The sequence below is a fragment of the Fistularia commersonii genome, chromosome 6 (genome assembly GCF_037954325.1).
Source record: "Fistularia commersonii isolate RoL2024-O1a breed Wild chromosome 6, RoL_Fcom_v1.0, whole genome shotgun sequence".
In the NCBI taxonomy this organism is placed as follows: domain Eukaryota; kingdom Metazoa; phylum Chordata; class Actinopteri; order Syngnathiformes; family Fistulariidae; genus Fistularia; species Fistularia commersonii.
Window position 1 is genome coordinate 13,852,918 of NC_141289.1, and position 21,290 is coordinate 13,874,207.

The following is a 21,290-nucleotide window of genomic DNA, read 5'->3' on the forward strand; positions in this document are numbered from 1 at the left end:
CTGAGCCCAGTTATTACTGCTGCCTGTTGGATGTCTCTCAACAGTTCATTGAAAGTGAGTGGACAGGAGTCCTTGAGAGCAGTTTACACTCTATGGAGAGAGGATAGAAATGGAGGCTTCATCCCCGCGTGTTGTAACTGTGTGAGATGGACAGGAGGCGATGGATTGCAGACTGGTTTTCTCTCACATATACCACTGCTTGTGCGGTCTCAGCGCTTAGTTTTTATTATATATTCCACATGTTAACTAATGAAGGGCTAGCATTTACCAAGACGTTGTTGTGTGTCCACCTTTGTGTTGATGTGCTTCTCTTCTGTTCTCTTGGACTTTTCATGCACCAATTAGAGTGTTTTGGTAACTGATAGACTTGTGTGGCTAGGTTTATCAATTATAATTATTTTCTTTTATTTTGCAGTTGTTTGATTTACTGATTGGTATTTCTGACATTTGGGTGCTGTCGTCAAACCACTTTTTAATTCCACCTTTTTACATGAGCCTTTTGTTGCTTGTGCTGAATATCTTCTTGCTGGTGGATTTCTTGCCTTGTGTCTTTAGTTGTCATGTTAAAGAGATGTAATTCCAATGAATCGGTCTGGTGCACTTTGAAAAGTGACTGAAAGCCGATATTGATCTCAATTCCCACTTCATCTTTTTTAACATCCCTTGGTAAAAGTCGGACTGAATGACAAAACGAAAATCTAGTATTCACACTTCCAAAAAATCCTCCTTAGACTGTGTCTACAGCAAAATATAGAGTTTGGGCAAGTTATATACTGAAACTAGTCAAATAGTAAAGATGCAGCCCTCCAATACTCGCTGTTGTCTCTTGTATGAAAATAGATTTGTGAGACTACCAAAACTCTTTTAGACACTCCTTGAGGAAATGACTAATCTATTTATCCCTTGATACATAATTCTGTTCGGACTTCCTTTAGTAGCTGACTGAAACAACTTCATTAATCTAGGATTACGAGGCCCTGAACTTTATCTTCTGCAATAGCAATGAACTGTCCAAAAACTGACTCCTAGAATGTGATGTTTATCATCTGATGTTAAAAAAGTAATTTGAAAAATTAGATTTACAAAAACCCCTGAGCTAAACAAAAATAAATAAATAAAAATAAATAAATGTAGTTCGTCAATTTTCTTGTTATTTTTAAAAACCAGCTCAGATTTTTACGTCATCATTACTGTGTCCAGTTTGACATTTTACCGACAGACAGTTTTGGATTCATGTTAAATTCTACAAATGTGTATCAGGTGATTTATTGACTCAAATGAAATCCTGTGTCCTGCTTATTATTAGACTGTATCGCAGAAATCTGATTAAGTTGTGTTTGGACTGTTTTAAGATTTAAAGTTGCTTTTGTGTATTGGTGGTCAGCGGCTGCTCTGGTTCATTGTGGTTTGCATCTTCCCCCTCAGGTGCCGTGGCCAGTACAGAGGTCAAGATGCGTCTCCAGGAATTTGTTCTAAACAAAAAAAAGGCCCTCGCCCAGCGGAGCCTCAACCAGGGAGGCCCACCGAATGATGCACCCTACTGGTACCGGTGAGAGACTGTTAATGTTTGATTCAATAACATAAATTCACTGAGGAGGAATGTTTATGGAATATTAGCTTCTGCAGCTCCTGATAAATCAACCAGAACGTCGTTGAAAAGGAAAGAAAAGATATAATTTCATGTTTGGACATCATCCGGCTTTGGTGAACTCATCAGTATCCCTCCTGTTCTTTTTTTACATCCGTGCAATAATCAATAATAGAACCTAATTTCAAATAATTAGAAGTTGAGATGGCAGTCCTCTGACTAGTGGTGAGTAGTGTATTTTTGTGTCTATTTGTCAGTGAGTGTCACTTCATCCTCATGTGCCACAGTGTATAAGCCCAGTTGAGAGATGGATCGAGCACGGTTATTAAACTAAGAAGGGAATTAACACATGTACACAGAGACACAAATACATGAGAGCAGGTTATTGGAACCTGATGATAAGGGCTCTCAGTTGAAAGCTCTGCCTTGACTGTTTTTATCGTACCTCTGGAGCCTTTTGAAGGTATCTGTAGTTAGTGATTCATCTTTGTTTATTTTTCTAACCACCAATAACATGGTCATAAACATGGTCATAAAGAATGTGATTGATTATGCAAATGAATATATCATACACATTGAGTTAACACTGGTTGTTGGATGCAAAAAATTAGATTGAAATTCAGATCTGTTATAGATTGTCTTCAGAATATCTCATCTTGACAGATGTATTTGCTTGAAAATTCTGAGCATTTGATACCAAAAAAAATCTACGTTACAGAAAGAAAAACATAAAGAAACAGTATTCCTTCTCCACCACCTTTTAGTTTTTAAAGACATTTTCAAAGTAATTTTTCTACAACATTTTTGCTTTGAAATTAAACAAATAACCCCACTTCCACAAGCTGCTCTCCATCATGATTATCGGTTTTATTTGTGCTCATATAATGAGCTTAAATAATACAAATCAAATACATAACCAAATAAATTATGTAACAACCTCAGCATGTGTCCTAATGAAACACCTCCAAGCTTTTACTTCCAACTGAGGAAGCTATGCTTCCTCTACGCATTGGACAAACCTTACTTTGAGTTTTCAAAAGTAAAGCATGAACACCCACTTCTTTGGGAACATGCATTTGGAACAAACCAACTCAGCTTAACTTTGCCTTCAAACACCACCTTATTCTGTAAGCAGTGAACAGATGGCATCACATGCCTTCCTCCTCGCCAGGAGATTTGCATGATGGTTTAATCGTACAGATCTATTATAGACCATGAAGCTAGTTACTTTCTCAGGATTACTCATCAGTCCCGTGTCCACAGTGTTATAGCTATTGCTATTTGGCTGTAACACACACTGGAAATTGTGATGCTGTTGGCAACTTTAACTGTGTCTGATTTCTTTGACAGAAAAACGCAGCACAGCTCATTGGACCAGAGCTCACCTCCACAGACCGGTGTGTCCACCTACAACCACCCCGTCCTGGGAGTCTACAACCCCAGAGATGACTTCCCCCTCCGAAAGACTGGTAAATCCAACAACCACACACATAAATCCCTTTTTGCTTCACCTATGTCTTAAGAACTCTTGTGTCTTCAAAAAGTAGCAGATACATGAAACAGAGGGTTCTTGGTGTACTTACAACTAGCATAGATCCAAGATCTGCACTATTAAAGTCAACCAAATCAGAGGCCTGTCAAGGTCTCCCAGCATTAACTACTAGAATGGTGTAAATGTAGCTGGTTCAATAATTTAGTGATTGGGATTGTTTTCCCTATCTATATGATTTGATCTATACTAAAATCTTTTGTTACCCTTCATAAAGAACCTGATTGTGAAGGTCACTGTTTTAATACTTATCGTAAATAGTTATTCTCCCTTTAGCCAAAACTTTAAAGAAGGGTTGTTTATACTTTGCTCTGATTGTTTCAGATTTAAGGTCAGTGACATCCAGCAAAATCCATGTTGCCAGCTGTTATTATATATTTGTGATGCTGGGCTTTTTTGTTGCATTTGATTTGTATTACAACATGATATTAGAGCAAAATTAGGAAGCAGCTTAAGCTGAAATTCAACGTTTGTACCGAAAATGCTCTGATAGCAACACAAACCTTTAGGGATCCCTTGAGGCTCCTTTTATGACCCACTGTTGTTCTTGATTTACAAATCTGCTTTGTGTTAAGCAATACGGAGCAACATTTCTATTTACGCCTACACAAATAAGATTGACTGAGTGTTTATCATTGCCACTTAGGTTTTCTGTTCAGAAGTCATTACATAAATTTTCAAATTCCACTATAAATTTAATAGGAATTTAATTATGAATAAATATAATTTGCAGGTGGTAAAACTTTACACAGGAAGCTGCAGGTCAGAAAGCTAGACTTCAATCTTCTTTAACAACATAAACCCTGTGTATCAACTGTTAATTTTACACAGTATGTAATTTTACACTTTCATACATTTTTGCATCAATACCTATTTTGTTCTTTAAAGCCCTTGGTTTATTGAAAATGGACTTGTTTAATAAAATACTATTAAATTAGTTCATTTAAATCTTGTTAACATGCACCTTTTTTTCTATGTGACAGATGTTGCCATAACAGCTATACAGTATTACGCTTGATAAGACCTTTTTTTTTCTGGTGTAAAATTTGACATTTTCCAACTAAATGCTTAACACACAAACATTTTTACAGAGTAAAGTGAGCTCTGGGCTGTGTATTTTAATCAGGTGTGTGTGTGTGTGCGTGTGTGTGTGTGTGTGTGTGTGTGTGTGTGTGTGTGTGTGTGTGTGCGTGTGTGTGTGTGTGTGCATGTGTGTGCGCGCATGGGTTCATGCTTTTATGGCTGTGAAGTCTAAGCGGTGTTTGCAGCGGCGTAGTGAAGCAGTGGTTGTCTTACAGTGCAATTATTCACTTTGGGCGGCGTCAGGCAGCTACAGCCAACGCTCAAGCCTTGTTGACTCTGAGCCTACAGGCTCCTGGCCACGACAGCAGATAGATCACAGTTGATACTGGCCCACACAGCCACATTCCACCCTGCAAGAGCAGGAATAGAGAGAAGGAAGGGGGACAAGCAAAAGATTAAAAAGGAGAGAAAGAGACATTAAAGAAAGATGCTTCATAGTCGCAATTGAAGGTAGTGGCATCAAGATACCTTTTTTATGTGACCAACAGTGTTTGATTTAAAGCTGAAGAATGTCTTTTTCTTTTAAAAAAAACAGTCCAATAAACACAAGACCACAGGTCATTTAGATTTTGTTTAAAATCACACATGGTACAATGATTCCACATTCCTTGAAATGTTTCTAGTTTTTAAAACAAAAACAAGAAAAAAAGATATGAGATTTAGTGGAGAGAAGAAAGTCATCTCTGGAGTGTCACCTCATCCCTTGATTTATATGAGACCAGGGATTGTGCTCAACAGTTGAGAGCAGAGACCATGTGCCACTGTGATATTTGCCCACAGTGATGACGTGCTTTGCAGGGTTTACTTATGGTAATGCCAGCTTGGGAGAGGTTAGAGGCTCTTTTATATCACCGCCTGGCCATAAAGCAGAGGATTGGCACCCAGGTCTACCAGCAACTGTCAAGGGAAACAACAGCAACCTCTTGTCTATCTCCCACTTCTCCTTTTCACCGTTAAGAAATTGTTAATGGCTAATTGTCTTACCAACACACAATTCAAACTGTGCATCAACAGAATGACATAAAAATCAGTTATTACAAATTTGAAAGGAGATTGAGGTATTTTTGTGGATCCCTAACATTAACAGGAATTTGTCTTCATATATGTTCTGCTTTGCGATAGCTGGGGAAATTTGCAAGCGTTCACCTAAATTGAGCAGCTCTATCTTACTAAGATCTAGCTACTCAACTAAGACCTTTTTTTTTTTTCAACAGTTGTTATCGCTTATCTCAGTGAAAAATAATTTTACTTCTGACTATTTTTTTCAATTTAAGGCAAATAATTGGAAAGATGTAATTTTTAAAACATTGTTGGGCAAAGTATTGGCAATGTGTAATGGCCCTCTGATAGAATACAACCTAATTCATGTGTCACAACGCATCGCAATACCATTTATAATTCGTAATAATTATAACTTTTTGAAGTGTTTTCTGTGAAACTTGGTAGGTCTTATTTGTCAGAACATTATGTAAAACAGGTATATTTGATCTAAGAAATAGTTACTGTGATAAACATTTATAAAAACCATGAACAAAAGTTTCACCAAAGGTTGTCCTGTCCCTGGGATATTCTTGAATGAACAGGGCACATTTCTGGGTGAGAATTAACACATAGTGCACCATATACAGATTATGTACTTAAAAACACTTGAAAGCTACAGAAGGCTGTTGACTGGGTGGGAAAGTTTGAGGTCCTGCAACTCTCTGTGCTCTTTGATAGAAGAGCAAGGCATAGTGTTCCTGTCTTTTCACTGATGAACAAACATGTTTTTTTGGAGCCTAACTGGGGCAGCTCGTGCTTCACATGGGTACAATAGCACATAGGCTCACTGGCCCTGTACTGTACATGGCATTGGTTAATAACCAGACAGTAAACCCTCACCCATGACCTCCAAGTGGCATCTTTCTAAATACAGGATGTCACCCATAGAATACGTAGCCTTTCACCTCAGTCATGAGGCCCCTTTTAAATGGTTGACAATGCACCATTTGTGCTTACATATCATGGGCATTTGTGTTTGTTCATGTCACCCAAAGGTTTGATTTTCCATTGTGTTGTTTAAAAAAGCAACAGGAATCGGGCCATGCTGGTGCTTTTTATGCTGTCTGATGTTAGGCTAAAGCTATGCAACCAAGACATGGCAACTTTCTTGAAATTAGTAAATGAATCCATAGAAGCTAAAATAATTAAGTTACTTTCAATTGTACTAGGTAAGAAAATTAGAGAACCCCAATCATCCAGGATACACATACAGCTAGATTTTTTACAGGGAGCACCACTACGTATCCTTTAAACACACTATTATAATATTTCCTCAAACTAGAAATGATTAAGGGATAATATGACAAGCTAATTGAAGCTAGTTATTGCCTCAAACTATGAAATACACAACAAATAAAAAAAATCAAATCAAATAAAGACAAGAATTAGTTATTAGCCAAAAGTCTTATAAACATTGCTATTGGTATTTTCCCACAATATGATCATCCCATTTTATGTTTTACAATTCTGTTCTATTTCAACATCATTATTCTGAGTTACTCTAGTATCTGGAGAGCGCTTTAAGGGAACATTGTGAAGTGAAGAGTCACAAATCAAGTTGGGTCAAATCAGATGACAATTTTCATGAAAAAATTAAGTCTGAACACGGGATGTTCCAAGTGCAAAGCATTTGTTATCAGCATAGAAGTTATTTTAAGCCTTTTACCTATCCTTCTGAAGAACAGAGTAAAAGGGCTCCCCAGAGCCGTCCATAAATGTGTGTGATCGTCGAGAGGGAAATCATCTTTTGGCTCAGATTACCTCACCCCTGCACTTTAGATCCCAAATGGCATCATGATATAAATGTGGTAGTGTGGTAGGTTTAAACAAACAAACAAACAAATAAATTAGAAAAAAGATTGTGCTGCAACATTCTCCCCCAGTAACTAAAATTAGTACTTTAGTGTATCTTTTTTAGCTAATGATTTTTGTGATAATAAATAAATTCTCCTGTGTGTAATTTGCCTTTCCTTATAACCTAGAATACATAAAAACTCAACTTGCATCAAACAGCTAAAAAATCCTGATCAGTAGTACATTAGTTTCTCAACCTTCCATCAAAATTTGTTATGACACCATCTGGACCGAGCTGTTCCTCCCACTTTGTGATACTGTACATTCACACTTCAGTTATCACCCCCTTGGTTCCTCACATGTATTTTTATCTGTCACAAAGAATGTGAAAATACTCTTTTCTGATGATTTTTTCCAAAAAAGAATTTATCTGTGATGTTTGAACTTCTACTGAAGCTCAATATTTTGACCCACACTTCAGGTTTAAAGAGAAATAAGGTATGAAGCTTAATAGGGCTAAATGCTTTGCAATTCCTATCAGCACCCATTTCATGAGCGAAGTATGGATAATGAATAGTGACATTATTAAGGCTGTTTATTGGCAGGACAAAGTAAACAGAGCATTAGTCTCTATGACTCATGCCAAGGTGACATGCCGTTCCCTTCTCCCTGTCTCCATTCACAAGTCTGTGACAGCACACACAAAAGCCCCAAAGGCCCTCAGACATGGCTCCCAAATTTGAGCTAATTGCTTCTCAGCTGCGCTGTCTTTGGGAAAATGGATCAAAATTTGGCTTGTTCAGAAAGGATCTAAGTAGGAGGGATTGTGCATTAATGGATAGCTGCATGTAAGTTTGTCAACCAAACAGGCTTCATAACACTGCAGAACTGGGGACGGTGATCCATCACAAATCAATGTGTCCTGCTCCTAGTTAAGGCACAACACCTGTGAGACTTTAGCTCAGGTAACTCACATCCTGTTGAATTGATTCCTCCCAAGACTGCAGAGCAGTTTTAACTTTAATGACTGGGTAGCTGGTGTCTCGCATCAAGACTTAAAAGAAGTTATGTGTTTTCGCAGAATAAAAAAAGCTCAAGAGTCTCACCATAACAGTGAACTGTTGGCATGCATTTTTGCATGTCCAAATGCATGCATTTTGACGTCCTGAATTTTTATTTGTATTTGAGGGTCACTTTTGACAATCACACTTATATCCACTAAATTCTGGACTGTAATTATTGCATTGCTTACTAATGTGCAACGGAAATAAGCTTTGATAAGGAATTCTTGAGTCATGGAAAAGGTGCATCTTCTTTTCTAAAATGGAAGAGAAAACAAAAACTTTAATAGTGTTTCTCCTGCAATCCGAAAATACATTGAAATTAATCGAAACTAAATTGCCCAAAGGTGTGAATGATATAGTGAGCGGCTGGATGTCTATATGTGGCTCTGTGATTGACAGACATCTGGTCTGGTGTGGTCTCGCTCAATGATAGCTTTGATTGGTTCCAGCATCACCACGACCCTGAGAGCTGGAAAGTAGTTTAGACATTGACTGAATGAACTTTAATGAAATAGACATTAGAATCACCAAAAAATAATTCAGTTCAGCTATCTGACTGCTGAGAATAATTTTTCAACAAACTGATCAGATCTGTAAATCTGATCTGTTTTACATCCAATATAATAATCTATGATAGTTTAATGATACCAAACATTAGTTATATGATATATCTGTTACAGGCAGATGTCGGCCTTGGTCTGGCTGATATCATAGTGCGCTATAATATGTTAAGCCAGCGGTTTAGGGCTGTTAGAATGATTGAATCAGTAAGCTTCAGTGTTTGGTTTGTGTCTTTCGATCCTCCTCTCAGCCTCTGAGCCCAACTTGAAGCTGCGTTCCAGGCTTAAGCAGAAAGTAAGTGAGCGGAGGAGCAGTCCGCTGCTGCGTCGCAGAGATAGTCCCATCACCTCTGCAAAGAAACGCTCACTTGACATGGCAGGTAACAGCTTTCTAGAGTTTGCTGAAAGTTTTATTTTCATCTGTCTTGCATTTTATGACTGGGAGCATTTGATTTGTGTGTGTGTGTGTGTGTGTGTGTGTGTGCGTGCGTGCGTGCGTGCGTGCGTGCGTGCGTGCGTGCGTTTGTTCCAGACTCTGCTTGTAGCAGTGCCCCTGGCTCTGGTCCAAGCTCCCCGAATAACAGCTCTAACAACATCCCCAACGAGAATGGCATCACTGTCTCTGTCTCTAACAGCACGGAGGTAACACACACATGCATGACACATGCATGCACACACACATGCATAGCACAAACACATCTACTGCTGCCTTGGACAAGCTGATGACTTCAACAGATATCTATCTCAGTTTCCTGAGTTATGAAAAATATATACAAATCTACTTCAACTTAAATTTCTTTTTGTAATGTATACATATTTTTGAAGTCTTTTTGTCATTGGTCAGTATAGAGTATAATATCGCAGTCACGTAGTAGGTTAAAATACCCATCGATGTCACCTATTTGTTTGTTGTTTTGATTATATTGACATTCAAATTGTCAAGTTTATCATATGCTGTCAGAGAAGCATCTATGTTGTTCGCTAGGTGTTCAAAAGTTTGCATTCTATAGTATGCAAAAAGGGCAGTGATACTCAGATGGTGGGTTTGCAGAGGAGGAGGACTGCTGAGGAGCCAGAAGATGCTATTTGTGGGAGTCATTAGGGGCACTCCAGCAGTGTGTAGGAGGCCTGTGGCCATGCCGATTTTTATGTGACTACAGTGTTTGTCCCTGAGCTGGCATATCTTTTTTCAGGATGCTAACACAGATAAATCATTTCAATGTGCTTGCCAGGCATCTGTGACCCAGAGGCTGTGCAGTGGTGCTGAGCGGGGTTCCGTTAACCAGCTGTCCCTATACACCTCGCCATCCTTACCTAATATTACACTGGGGTTGCCTGCTACCGCCACTGCCACTGCTGCTTCTAATGTAAGGAGGATGCTGAAACCAGACTGACTTAATATATTTTAAATTTTAGAATTTACACAAGCAGCACAGTCACTCCCTCCTTCTTTTCCAGGTGACCTCAGCCCAGCAGGATGTAGGTCTGCAGCCAGCTCTCTCTCTCAGCCCGCCTTTCCTCTCTGGTGGCCATTTGACCCCCTACCTGGCAGAGGTGGGGGCAGGGACAGGCGGACACAGTGGGCACAGTCCGCTCCTCCAACACATGGTGCTAATGGACCAGAGTCCAGCACAAAGCCCCCTGGTGACAGGTAGGAATAGTCATGGAAGCATCACTGAGGTCTAATGACAGTCAGGTTTGATTTCAAAAAGACCGCATATAAAAAACACCTGAAAACCACTCAGTTCACAGTTTAATGGATTTGATAGATGTGTGAGTTTAGATGAGTGGCAGAATGACTCAGGGTGTAAAATGAAACCCAAGCCAATTGAACTCAGGTGGGTAGAGTCGCAAATATTCACATTCATTCATGCGTACCCAAGGAGCCTGAATGTTATGTGAAAACTCATAATTGGACTATGAAGAGGTAAGTCAAAAAAAAGAACACAAACTGATAGGATAGTTTTTCTGGGAAGAAAAACCACTGAACTTAATGCTACATCATCTGGAATGCTTGAAAACTAAGTTTCTTTTTTTGAGTTTGCTTTGTGCTTGTGAGTCAGTACTATGTCAGCAGACATCTATGCCCAACCTGGCACCCTCCCTATTTTTTTACCTGGGTCTTGAAATGAGAAAAAAACGTGTGTGTGTCTATGTATTCTAAATTCCATATATATTCCATGCATGTATTTACATATACACACCTACATGTGTGTATATATATATGTGTATATATATATATATATATATGTGTGTGTGTGTGTGTGTGTGTGTGTGTGTGTGTGTGTGTGTAAAAATTGCATTTCTTCCTTGTATCTTTCACATACCAGAGGAGACACCAATGATGTATCTTTATTGAAGCTAACATACTAATTGAATGAGGCATGACATTTTTACGAAGTTGAATGCCTGCATCCCCAATGTGGCTGTTACAGGAACTGTCTCTAAATTTATTCAGAAAAGAACTTTTTTATATTTTTACATGCAATCCTATACTATTTGAAGCTGTCAGAGTGAAAAATGCAGTAGTGGTTGCTTACTCTTACTCTTGCTTACTCTTCCTATCAGCACATATCCAAATGCGCTTTGGAATTTCACTGTACAGGGAAACACGTTTCTACATTGTACATGTGACAATAAATGCTCTGAATCTTGAATCTTGCTTCTGTCAGTGGATTTGGTTTGATATTCAATTGAGTAGTAATTGTTCTGCCTGGTTGCTTGATATATCTTTAGCCTTTACATTTTCATTCAATGTAATTACTGATTTTATTTGATAAGGTGAATAACCCCCCCCCAACCAAGTGTGTTTTTGGGCCTTTCTGTAGGCTTTTGTGGGGCAAGAGAAACTGCTGCTGCTTTTAATGCAGAAAATCGCGTGTCAGAAACAGAAGCAATGTGTTACACAGTGCTTTGGCATAGATACATTCTGGCGACTAAAAGAAAAACTCCTACACACAAAGAAAAAAAAACATTTCCACATTCAGAGAGATGATGTTCACAATACACTGTGTGCCCCTTCACACTGACAGACGACCATTCATTATCTCAAACTAATGAGCTCCTTTCATTTGTTGGAATATGCTAGGGGAGTGTGACATGGATGCATTGTGCACCCTTTCCCATCAGTTCTCTCATTGACTACCACATTGCTGCTATTTTCAGATATTAGCAGTGAATGGGCAGTGACGCACATAAAGACGCATGTATCTGGGTGTCCAGAGTTTAGACAGAGATGCGGGTGTATGTGCGCCCACACACAGGCCGGGGGCAAAGAGTGAATTTTAAAGGGCAAATCGCTTAATGAATTACTTCTCAGTTCAGACTCAAAAAGAGATTAATAGTGTCAATATCAATAAAAAGTAAAGGATCTTGTTTTTTTCCATATAGAAAGGTATTGATCTCTTTACGTCTAGGCACCATTGACACTTGATGACATTGTAAAATTGAAGAAAAAATAGCCAACAAGCCCTTGTGCTGTCTTGAGATGATTTTCCCTCTCTTTTTTGGAAGAGTCAATAGTCCAATGACATAAAGTCTTAAGTATCTACCTAGCAAAAATAAGTCATGAGAATTATTTACACAAACTGTTTCTGAACCAGGACTTGTTTTCTCTTTGTATGCAGTTTGCATGCACACGTACTAACAACACCGAAATTCCCTTTAATTCACTTTACATTACATTTCTGTCATTTGGCAGATGCTTTAACCAAAGCGGCTTACAAGAAAGTTGCTTTACAAATTCACATGTTGTGACTTGTGCATTTGACACCTACCTGTGAAAAAATGTTGTGTTAACAGGAATTTGAAGCTTTGAAACTATTTGATGGATGAACATAATACAGAAATAATTAATTTTCAAATTTGTTTTCTGAGTTGAAACCTAGAAGGATGTGACTTTTTTTCCTCGTGCAAGAAAACAGAGAAGGGCGTTTATCTTTCACCATGAGTTATGCTCTTTCCAGATCTACTTTGTGTTATACGTGCAAAACGACCTTGTTCCCACAGTTTGAAAAGACTGTTAAATGAGTAATGTTCCCAACTGCTTAACAAGGGAGCATCTCAGATCATTCCCAGGTTTGTTTAACTTTGTTTTCTTTCTTTTCTCACCCAGATAATACACTGCTAAATCACTAAGCTCTTCACTTTTTTTGGCTCATATCATCAAAGTAGAAAAGTCACAGTATGGCAGCACAGATGGTAGTTTATATTTGGTTCACAAATACATCTGTTAATGAATCTTGAGTCCTGCTCCATTAAAAAATGTATTAAGAATATAATGCAGGTTCATTTTTTTAGTACGTGTGTGTCTAAAATCATGAGGACAGATCTGTTGCTCTGCGATTGATCATTGCGGAGTTACTTGAACTGTCTTATTATTTTCAAGCCAATAAGACAGAAAAGCTTTTCTGCCTGTAAAACTTTTTAAACAGAACTATCATTTGAACTAGTATGTGATTTTTGACATTTCTTCCAAGGTGTCGAAATGAATCGCTTGGAGAGTTTCCTTCAACACTGTGATATGGCTTTGTCTTATCTGATTCTCTCACAAGATTTAGTCAAAACATTGCAGACGACCGTATAGAACAAATCAATACCAAAATATTTAGACGCCCTTCGATATTGATATCACTCTTGACATCTGCTTAGTTATGGACAGGCAGATATCAGATAAACCAGTAAATCACATCACATATCCCATGATAGTAAGACGTGTGATAAAATCAATGAAACTGTAGTTTTTGCTATCACATTTCAAACATTCCAGGGATTATTATTTCAAAAATGATGTACATTTGTTCGCTGTGTTTGGACAGGAAAATGATCTGAACTCTACACGTGGAAAACAATATCGTGATGCAGTATAACCATTAGATTTATATTCAGTGTAATATTTATTAGCAGCAGATATTCTAAATCCTGACTTATCCGCGAAAGAAAACTGCGTAATTGCAACTGCAGCTGGATTCAGATCTGCAGTAATCTTGAGTGGCGTTCAGTGAATACTGTATATATCACTTATATTGTAATGATATGGAGGCAGCAAAGTCTCTCTGTAATTTAGAACCCCATCAATATATCAGTCTGTTGGCATGGGGATGTGATCAGTTTATTGTATATATTTACCGTCCAATATCAACCTCCTAATTAAAAATACTGTATTATGCATAAATTGTTTTTATGCTTTTATCTAACCAAATCCAACCTCTTCCAAATGCCCATGCATCTCTTTTGCGATTTTTACATCAGTCGGATTTGAATTCCAACATAAAATGAAGCATGTCTGACATCTGACTGACACAAAAAGAATGTCTGACATTACATTTTACGAGCACTTGAGTCATGAATATTGTATTCAGTTTCATGATATTGTGAGCAGCTGAAAGATATATATCAGTTTATACTGCAGTATCAGCACCAAAAATTGATTCAATGAATGTTGAAGTTTTTAAGGTTGAATTCTAAATAGTTTAAGGCAAAGCTGAAATCAGTCTGTTGTGGAATCATTAAAATGTTGAATGGAAACAACATATCCTATTTTCATGTGCAGCGTCCAACAGGAAAGAAAGCTCTCCTGAGGTACATGAGGATCCATCATGGCGTCTTGGATTTCATATCTCCTCTTTTCGCTAATGCTTCCCTCTCCCCTGTGCTTCAGGAGTGAGTGGTTTGACCATGACATCGGCATCTTCCATGGCCAAGCTGCAGAGGCAGCATCGGCCACTAGGGCGGACCCAGTCTGCCCCACTTCCCCAGGGGACCGCTGCCCAGGCCCATGCCCAGGCCCTGGCCCTGCAGCAGCTCGTCGTCCAGCAGCAGCACCAACAGTTCCTGGAGAAGCACAAGCAACAGTTCCAGCAGCAGCAACTCCACCTCAACAAGGTGAGACAGAAGCAGAGATACTGGGTGTCAACATATATATGCGTGTGTGTGTGTGTGTGTGTGTGGGTGTGTGTGTGTGTATATATATTTATGTATGTATTTGTGTCCATATCATACATATCTGAGATGCTCCCTTGTTAAGCAGTTGGGAACAATACTCATTTAGCAGTCTTCTGGCTTCACCACAGCAAATAGTCTTCTACCCTCTCCTCTGCATCATCTTCATTCTCATTCAAGGCCTCCTGTCTTACTTATCCAATGCCAGTTTCCTTCAAGCCTGCAAACTACTCATTTTAAACATTTTCATATACTTTTTCATATACTTTTATACTCCAATGACCTTTAAAAGACAGAACAGCCTTTTAATGTTCCTGAAGCATCTGAATAAATTGTCTGTATAAAAATTACTATCGTTAGAAGATGTACTAGTAGAAATAGCTATCAAAGAATTACCTAAAACGCGGTCCAAAATTACTAAAGATATCTGCAAGAAACTGACAAAAAACAAGAATATTACCAAGAAGAAAGTTTGAAAACAAAAAGATTTCGAAAAATATTTTGATTAAAATATAATAGCTTTGATCAGTGGTCCCCAACATTTTTAGTATCATTGACTGGTCAACACTTGACAATTTTACCACAGACTGGGTGTGTGTGTGGGTGTTTACATGTAGATTGTTTATATTGCGAATATAATAAACATGATCCACTGTGTACTCATATGCAACTTTATTAGCAGCTTCCTCGTGACATTGCGCCAACAACATAACATGAGTATATAGAAGGCTTCTTTGCCTCATTCGTGAGTTGGTTGCTGCATATTATGCAGAGCGGGCTTGGTCTGTGGGAACCACCTGTTGCGATAGATTCATATTTCAAGTAGAACTCCTGGTATTGTCTGTTAAAAGCTTTCATTTTCTTGGAAGTTGTAGGCTCTTATTCTGTCTCTTCCCCTCAGAAAAGAAACTTTCCAAAGATGTCTGTTTTATACTCATTTTGATAGCTTGTGGGTTAGATTTTTGGCACTCAAGATGTAACCGAGAGAATCCTATAATTTTTCAAAATGAAAGATTTTTCAAAATAAAGATTGACTCAGACACAGATAATAAATCCAATGGAAATAATCAATTATTTCTTGGGCTGCCTGGCACCAATTGATCCCCGGATCGGTACAGCTGTGTCTGATACTTCTCATGGTGGATACGTACTCAGTTACTTCACGATGTCCCATTTCTTCTGAGATAATTTGAAAAATATTGATTTTTGCAAATGTGCCTTTGTTTCCAATTTGAAGCCTTAACTCTGCTTATTATCATTCTTTTTTTGAATGCAAAATAAGATTTGAAAGACAAAAGAATGTAATTTTTCCAAAATTGAATTTAAAAAAACAAATAACTTAAAACATATTTTACAATTTGTCACTAACCAAATTATAAAGGCATTTGATGGGGTCAGGTGCAGATGCCAGTTAAGTTTGTAATGAACTGATCATTAATTAGGGCTATAAGCCACAGTCAGCCATAAACGTGCCATTGTGGACTTGTTTGTGTGGGTGGCAACATAGCCTGTGAGTGAAGTCTTCTGCCATTTCCATTCTACCGTATGCTTCTCCCTCTGTAGTATTTTTCTCCTGGAGTAGGCGGAGGCAGGTATGGGTTATCATGAAAAAGCAGAGTGTGCATTTGCCTTGCAATGTTTGCATCCAAGTATGTGTGTGACTGCGGCCGAAACAGTTGCCATGGGCTTTGAGGTAACTGTATGCTGCCATGGCAACTGAGCGGAAACCCTTGCCTTAAATGGTCACGGTGGAGGCAAGCAGCCACTGCTCTGGGTGGCTTTACCTATTCGAGTGGAGGACTTGCTGGAGGAGAGGTGGGTGGACGAACGAGGGATTTCCTCCCCTCCGCCTCCTCCGCTCTACGCATCCTCACTCCTTTCGTATGTTTCAGACCTCTCGAGTGGTTGCTTTTCACACAAACATCTCAATAACAGCCTGTGGCAGTCCAAGGACCGATTTTGACAAGAGAAAATAAAGGTTTTAATTCAAAACAGAATTTCTTTATTCAATCAGAATAAATCAAAGTAAAGGTTTAAATTTTGCGGCATTGTTGCAGAAAATAAATCAACATTTGACTTCAATCAGGTCATTTGCTACTTATGTATTGCATTTTATTTGGTTCCAACCAAATTTGATTTGGTTGTGGAGGTCGCCAGTCAGCTCATCAGGAGCAATTTGGACTTAAATGCCTTGCTTGAGGGCCAGTAGTCTTACCAGTAATACCATTTTCAAATTCAGACACAGATGCTCTCATACAGATAGATGCACACACTGACACTGCACATTCGAAACACATTGCACGCTTCTCTCTTGCCAAATGTATTTGAACAGACCCCAAAATAGTTCCACACTTGAATAATATTAACCAAGCCAAGTTTGACATCATGAAGCAAATTTAAAAAGTTGCAGACATAGTGTTAGCTCGGAGTCTCCTAACAATTACCAATTTTCCCCCCAAATATTTTCGTCCCCAAAAGTATTTTCTAATAATCTTGTATTTGAGGTATAGTCTGTCGTTCCTTTTGTTGATGAATCTTACTCCATGCCCATGACAGGAATGTGTTGACTTCGTGAAAAGAAATTGAGGGGCTGTTCTGTGCTCTCAGTTAAACATATGGCTCCATAGAGGTTTTGTGGGACACAATCACTCATGTGAAGGGCAGGGACAGCTCATCTGTCATGAATAGATTTATTAATGAATTAAACATATATACATATTTTTGTATTTATGTTGCTCTACTTGAAGGGCGTGGACAGACTGAGGTTAAAATATCTTCTTCAGACTTTGACTAAAGACTTCGAAAGTCCAGCGTATTAATATTGACATTAAGACTGACAGCAGCTGATTTCTCTTTGACTTCAACTTTAAGAATTAGAAAAAACAACTGATTCTCTGCTGTAGAGATCAATTATTCTTGACTTGAGCTGCCGTTGAAGGAGAAAACTAAATCATATTTATTATAAACTTAACTTCAACAATGTAGTCAAGGTTTCTGCCAATTCTAAATTCTAAAAATTCTTACCATTGCATTATCGAGAAGGCATCAGGGCTTCTAGACCAACATTCTTTTTTTTTTTTTTTTACAGAAGTCATGTAGACATAATCAATAAGGGAGACACGCAGTCATTTTAATACTGTAATCTGGATGAATTTCAGGCTGAAATGAAATTTCTAAAAATCGCTTTTTAAAAGTTTACCCTAACCGCAAAGCTTTTTTATTCATCCAGAGCTTACAAATTGGCAGTGTGTGATACAGTTGTTATAAGATGAGAATATATGGCTTTGAATACTTATACTATCTTTTATTTTAGCTCCTAGCAGTCCTGAAAAAAACATAGAAAGTAGAAAAGAGAATGGGTGGAAGTTTTAAGGGGTTTAAAAGGTAAGAGAAGGAAGCTTTTTCTTTTGGATGTAAAGGAAATAACATTGGGGAGTGAGGTGAGGGGTGAAGAGTAGTGAGCTAGTGAATGCAAGTGAATGCAATGCCATCCTCTGGCTCAGAGCCACGGAACCCAGAGGCTCACAGCTAGGGAAAACACACCCAAACCTTCACAAACACACACTCATATACCTATAACTGGAACCCATTCTTGAGTATTCAGTCTGTTGCTGCTTGTCGTCATTTCATAAAAAAAAACACAACAAAGTTGAGCTTTTCCCACAGCCCTCAATGTCACTTTCAATGGTTCATGTCAGCGGTAGTGAATAATTAGACGAGTGAATCACTATTAAACAGCAGGCCCAGAGTGAGTCAATGAAGAGCAGCGCAACAGGGAGTGTTTGACGAGACACGGTGCTCAGGAGTACAGCCGGTGGAGCGGCCACTCATATTCAATTACAACGGATAGATTTGATACGAGCAAGACACCAGTCTGACTGCATAATCCAAATTAAGCTTGTTAAAAGGAGAATGCTTCAGAGAAAAGAGTGATTTACTGAGAATTTGATTCAACACAGAGCATGCCTGCTTGTCTGCTGCCACTCTGAATCCAGTGACACACGTTTGAGAGGATTTGTCACATCCTGCTGTTTCATTGTGAGACAAATTTCACATAGAAGCAATGTTACCCTCCCTCTGTGTTGTACAGATGATGGCTAAGCCCAGTGAGTCGCCTGTGAGTCGCCAGCACCAGAGCCACCCAGAGGAGACTGAGGAGGAGCTGAGGGAGCACCAGGATGGTGGCAGTCTGCCGCCTGGGGTCACTATCAAGCAGGAACCTCCTGATCCTCAGGAGCTCCAGGAGGAGGCTCTGCAGCAGCACAGGGAGCGAGAGAGGCAGGCTGAGCAGGAGCTTCTCTTCAGACAGGTAAAGCATGGGGAAAGTTTATAACGCTGAAATAGCTTCTCAGACACGGCATTCAAGAATACCCTTGATGAAATCATTAAAGTACTACATAGTCGATAGTGGTCTGAACCACATGCAGACACACTCTTATAAAAGAAAGTGTACGAAAGCACATCATGAAACTTCTGAACGCAATTTGACCAATATTAGTATCACAGAAACTAGCTGGAAATTGAGAAAAAGCACTGGAAAATTATGAAAATATTCTCTTAATTTCAATTGAGAACTTCACAAAAGCATACCATTCGATGTATATAATGAATCAAGGTCTGAACTATGATGTTAGTTTGGGGAAATTAGGATTAAAATTGTAGTAAAAAAATGTTTAAAAAAGGAACAACATGTTCATCAAGATATTGATGTTATTGTCGCCTTTTTTTTCCTCTTTTCTTTTGTAAATCACAATCATGACACTTAAATTGCAGCTTTGATGACTGTTGATTGTTACCATACCATATGGTTTGCTACACAACAGCATTAGGTGAGCAGTTTTAAAAAATAGTGATTCTGTCACCATTCAATTCTACTGGTACTCAGGGGTAGGGCAAAATTATCTTTCCAGTTATTCAGTGCTAAAGAATCTAAACTCTCTGCCAAACTCCTCAGAAGTTGCCACCCGTGTTTAACATTTTAAAGTGAGGCTGTTTGGCTGAAGCACTTTTAGTGCAGTATAAAAATGAATAAATCAAAGCCTAGAAGATGGATTGTCCTTTGAACCTGGATCTCATGAATCCGGCAGCATTGAAAGGCTCATTACGTGACGACTCATGGAATAACTGGTGAAATCAAAAGATTGAAAGAATACTCAATCCATCCGTTGCTGCTCAGATGCAGACAGGTAATTGAAGGTTGATCATTTCCTTTGACTATCATGTTTAAGCCATGCATTTTGGCTCAGGGTAGCTACATCAGAAGCAACTTTTGAAATACGTTTTGAGGTATTAATGTTAATAATTGATTTGTGTGTTTGTGGTTGCGTGTGTGTGCGCGCACGCAAAAGCAGCAGGCTCTGTTATTGGAGCAGCAGCGGATTCACCAGCTGAGAAATTATCAGGCCTCCATGGAGGCTGCCGGCTTGTCGATCCCCTTTCCTGGACACCGCCCTCTGTCCCGGGCCCAGTCATCTCCAGCTTCAGCCTCCTCCTTCCCTATCAGTGTGCCGGCACCTGACCCGCCCGTCAAGCCTCGTTTCACCACAGGTCAAACCTCCGCATCCTCTTTAACTGTCATTTCTCCCCGTACTTGTTTTCAGCAGTGCTTTGGAAATCCTCTTTGAGATTTAAATTTAATTTCTGAGAGAAAAGATTTTGCCTTTTTTAATACTCTATCCCAGGGATTCCCAAACTGTTCCGCCTGTGACCCCAAAAATAACAGTGACAAACAGTAACAACCCCCACTATCCACAGAGGTGACTGGAACATAAGGGACCCACAATTTGGGAATCTCTCTTTCCATTGAGTGGGAGCAGTCTGCAAAGGAATTAGCAATGTAAGGAGGAAAGCATAGAATGCTTAAAAGTGGGATTACTATAGGAAGGACTTGAAGAGGTCAAAGGGCAGCTCAAAGAAGGTCATAAAATATTGGAGAATGTTAGAGACCAAAGACCAAAATACTGACTTGCAGCCAAAGGTGAGAACAACCAACAGTATGGTCAGTGTAATAACATGATGGAGACAAAGATATTTCCATAACTACAGAAAGTTTACTCATGCTGTTGTAATGCTGGGCGGCATGGTGGCACAATGACAGCTGGCTCCAGCATCCCCCGTGACCCTGAGTGCTGGAGGAAGATGGATGGATGAATGTTGTGATCGATGTTGTCATCTTAAATATGTGACCAAGGTCTCACTGGCCGTTATCAAGCTTTTTGTGGCTTGTGGAATAAATATTGAGAATTTTAAAGGTTAAAAGTGTGTTTGGGGGTGGTGTGGCGCAGGAGGTAGAGCAATCATCTTTGGAACTGAACAGTCCCGGTTCAATTTCCAGCTCCTCCCAGTGTGTTGAAGTGTTGTTGAGCAAGACACTGATCCCATCCATGATGGGTTAATTGCAGAGAACGAATTTCTCAATGAGGGATTAATAAAAGATAAATAATTATTAAACCCCAGTGCTGTATAATACTTCTTTTAATATCAAATTCCTGCAGGAAAATAATATCACAATTTTCTGTAGCAAAGAGCCCACTGGCATGAGATGCAAAACATCTTAAATAAAGTCCAGTAGCTACAACAGGATGTTAAACCTTTTTCTATGTCCATATACATAACAGCTTCTTTAAGTACAAACAATCACAAGCCAGATATAGAACCCGAACATGGCACCT

At 38.9% G+C, this 21,290-nt stretch overlaps 1 protein-coding gene across 6 annotated transcripts in view; it reads left to right on the forward strand.

Moving 5' to 3' along the window:
- LOC147233451 (histone deacetylase 4-like) overlaps positions 1-21,290 on the forward strand; it is a 67,828-nt gene that overhangs the window by 37,603 nt on the left and 8,935 nt on the right. For 5 of the 6 annotated variants that reach the window (XM_086148288.1, XM_086148290.1, XM_086148287.1 and 2 more), the window contains 9 exons: positions 1,426-1,549; positions 2,939-3,057; positions 8,931-9,059; positions 9,212-9,321; positions 9,912-10,046; positions 10,138-10,330; positions 14,339-14,562; positions 18,710-18,928; positions 19,968-20,166. In XM_086148288.1, coding sequence (XP_086004414.1) covers positions 1,426-1,549; positions 2,939-3,057; positions 8,931-9,059; positions 9,212-9,321; positions 9,912-10,046; positions 10,138-10,330; positions 14,339-14,562; positions 18,710-18,928; positions 19,968-20,166 — 1,452 coding nt within the window. The remainder of the gene's footprint in view (positions 1-1,425; positions 1,550-2,938; positions 3,058-8,930; positions 9,060-9,211; positions 9,322-9,911; positions 10,047-10,137; positions 10,331-14,338; positions 14,563-18,709; positions 18,929-19,967; positions 20,167-21,290) is intronic. The other variant, XM_086148286.1, reaches the window with a different exon arrangement.